Genomic DNA, 3502 nt, shown 5'->3' with positions numbered 1-3502 from the left:
ATATGGGGTGCTCAAATAGTCCTTTTTTCCCTCTGTATGTCTTTATAGTTTTATAAAGCTTAAATTAAATTGAATAAAAAATACTGTTGTATCATTTATTATTTAAATGTGCTCACAGTGTTTGATTTGTTTACATTAAAAATAATAAAGTCTGTGTGGTGCACAAAAGCCATGCTAGTGCTGAACTGATTTTAAACTGGGTAAAGTTGTATTTACAAAAAAGAGAAAGAAATCTCTATTCGGAAATACATACTGAACATCTGTTCCAGTTTAACATTTATGCACTATTTTACTCCTCTGACGATGATATTTTTTTTTATGTAACTCACCTCTTCATCTTAAAATGTATTTGATCTTCAGTGAGTTCTTTCAGCAAAAGCAAACATTATTATATTATCTTAAAGTGTTGAATGAAAGAAACCTGCCTGTAAAAACGTCAAAATTCTGAAAAAAATTTCAGTTTTTCTTTTGCATCTGTAAGCTTATCGGGATCAAAATTTCCCTAACATCAGCCACAAACCCGCAGCTAATAATGATGTGCAGAGCTCCTCAAGAAGGCTCTAAGAAGACAATTGCGAAAAAGTACTTTTTGTTGATTTATTATATTTTATTAGAAATTACATGATTATTTTTAGCCTTCTGGGTACTTGATGGAAGAACTAATGGCGTCACCACTTGCCTATAACTGCATTGTTATAACTTTATTATTAAAAGATTAAAAACTCAAAAAAATCTGCCACTCACAAAATGGCGGACACAAACTCTTCACTTGACAGGAACCTTACTGAGCGGAACGAAAGTTCAATGTCTTGCTTTCTGGGGGCTGCTGGGATGGCTGCTCAAGAAAGAGAAACGTTTGACTCTTAGTTATGTGGCTTTTTCCATCAACAACGCCATACTGTGGATTTCTATCGGCACCTAAATGTTACCGATGTGTTAAAGGATTTTTAAAGCCTTATGCGCAAACAAGCAGACGGAGACGCACCTCAGAATCCTGTCTTTCATATGAGAACGTCAGGAGTTTTATATTAGAGAACACGGAGGTAGTTGTGGGAGGGAGCCTGACGCCTGAGATAAAACTGAGATTGTTTACTCCCAACTGCAGGTTCTGGAGAGAAAGACCAGAACTTTGGCCTTTCAGCGACCCGTACTGGGCAATTTATTGGCCAGGAGGACAGGCGCTGTCAAGGTCCTGCACAATCCTCACTATAAATAAGTTTGTTGGGCTTGAAATCTCGCTTTTAACATTCCTGTTGCTGCCATGCTCTGGTAGGTACATCCTGGACAACCCTGATGTGTGTCGGGATGGATCCGTGCTGGATCTGGGGAGCGGCTGTGGAGCCTCAGCCATCGCTGCTAAACTCTGTGGTGCTGCTCATGTGGTGGCCAATGATATCGACCCCGGTATGCCGCATCAATTATTCTTAATTGCTTCAAATCGCAAATTTTATTTCAGTAATTCAGATGTGAATAATAATATTACCGAGGACCCCCTCAGAAAAATTATATAACTACACGTGGATATAAAATCAAAACCTAGAATCAAAATCAATTCACTGTAACAACGACTATTCTTATTGACGCATTTTTTTTTTGTAAGATCATAGAAAGGTTTGGAAATGTAAACACTTTTACCCTCATGCTATCAAACTTAGACTGTCTTGCTATAAATCAACCTGCTGATTTATAGCAAGTTTATAAACAAAGGGAGTTGTGTTCAAGTGCATTACAGCAGGGAAAGCAGGAATATTTATTTTAAGAAGTTGTTGGAGACTCACTCACCTCCAGCTCACGTTCGTTAATGCAGGAKATTCCAGAAGAGCCAGTGAGTTAAAATCAACCTAAGTTTAGTAAAAGTACAAGATATATCTTGGAGATCCACATACACATCAAAATGTACAATGGAAACTCCAGTGAGATCTGAAGTCTCATTATACATAAGAACAACTCCTTACTTACTCATTACTGTTTTTTTTTTTGTTTGTTTGTGTTGTTTTGTTTTTTGCAGATGTATATTTAACATTTAGCATTATAGAAATATCTTTTGTCAATTAATGCTGAACTTTGTACTTTTTGCTTAAAATGGTGAACGTTAGAGTGTGTCTAAATAGGAGTTGTGTTTATGAAGCCACAGATTACCACTCTGTGTTTATTAAAACATTTTGGTGCTCATTTAAATGCTACACTAATTTATTTTACAGTAACAATGAAGGTCCTTGAAATACAAAAGTATTTTCTGTGGTAGTACTTAATAGTTTGAGAACGACTGCTGTAGATCTTTACCCAAAACGATTACTTTAATTATATTATGCATTAACAGTTTAGTAATATTCAGTTTTGCTGCTGCGTTTTTAAAATCTTATAGTTTAATTTAAAAAAAACGCAGACATTATCCATTAGTTATGGAACAACGCAATGTTTTGCATGGCTAAACTTACCTGTTTCTGTTTCAGTTGCAGCTGTTGTGACCAAGTTGAATTGTGAACTGAACAAAGTGGAGCCGCCAGATTGCGTGACAGACGACATAATTGGTTCGGATTCTGCCGGCTTTGACTTGATCCTCCTAGGCGACATGTTCTACGATGAAACGCTGTCAGACAGCCTTCATAAATGGCTGGACCGCTGCATCAAAAGCCACGGCTCCAAAGTCCTGATTGGGGATCCTGGGAGAGCCCAGTTTGAGGGACATGACATCCGGAAGCTCCTGCATCATGTAGCCCAGTTTGAGTTGCCTGAGAGTGTTAGGCAGGAGAACTACGGCCTCACATCCAGCCACGTTTGGTGCTATCATAGCAAGCTCTGAGTGTTGAAACGGTTCCTGTTTGACTGGAAAACGTATTGCGACACTCATTTGAATTCCTCTGCATTTTTGCAACAATGTGTCACAAAAGTGAGGAAAAGGGGAATTAAGATGTTTATAAGAAATCTTGTAAACATCTCATGGCAGGAAGTGAGATCTTTTTAACACTGCACACTTGAAACAACTCTGAAATGTTCATGGTAAATGGTAAAATGACCTGCACTTGTATAGCGCTTTATCAAGTCCAGAGGATCCCAAAGTGTTTCACACATACTTTCACGCGTTGATGGTGGTAAGGTCTGTCTTGTGAGCCACCACTGGGCTCTCTGACCACCACCAGCAGGCAATGTGGGTGAAGTGTCTTGCCCAAGGACACAACGACAGAAGCGGACGGAGCAGGGACTCAACCGGCAGCTCACCTACCGCAGGACGAGCTCCTACCAACTTTGCGTTGAGACATAATTATGCAGTTCAAGTCACATGGACACCAGGACTTGTTTTTGTTGCCACATATCTGGAACAAAGTTTCAGAAAACTGCAAAACAGCTGAAACTCTTGAGTTCCTGAAATCAAGGCTAAAACCCCTCTTTTTTAGAGATGCCTTTGATCAATAGGCTATTAAGTTGATGATTTTGATTATGAATTTTGACAAAATGTAATGTTTATTGCTTGTTTCATAATTGATTACTGCATGATGTTTTT

At 38.4% G+C, this 3502-nt stretch overlaps 1 protein-coding gene across 1 annotated transcript; it reads left to right on the top strand.

The window, feature by feature from the left end:
- Window positions 1–813: 813 nt before the first annotated feature.
- etfbkmt (electron transfer flavoprotein subunit beta lysine methyltransferase) lies at window positions 814–3502 on the top strand. The gene is made up of 3 exons (XM_008411619.2): window positions 814–1189; window positions 1274–1404; window positions 2454–3502. The coding sequence occupies exons 1-3, from the start codon at window positions 870–872 to the stop codon at window positions 2801–2803; spliced, it is 801 nt and encodes a 266-aa protein (XP_008409841.1). The 5' UTR covers window positions 814–869; the 3' UTR covers window positions 2804–3502.

This window comes from Poecilia reticulata, linkage group LG6, assembly GCF_000633615.1.
Source record: "Poecilia reticulata strain Guanapo linkage group LG6, Guppy_female_1.0+MT, whole genome shotgun sequence".
Taxonomy (NCBI): Eukaryota; Metazoa; Chordata; class Actinopteri; order Cyprinodontiformes; family Poeciliidae; genus Poecilia; species Poecilia reticulata.
Note: the sequence above shows the minus strand (reverse complement) of the source record. Positions and strands in the feature narration are given on the sequence as shown.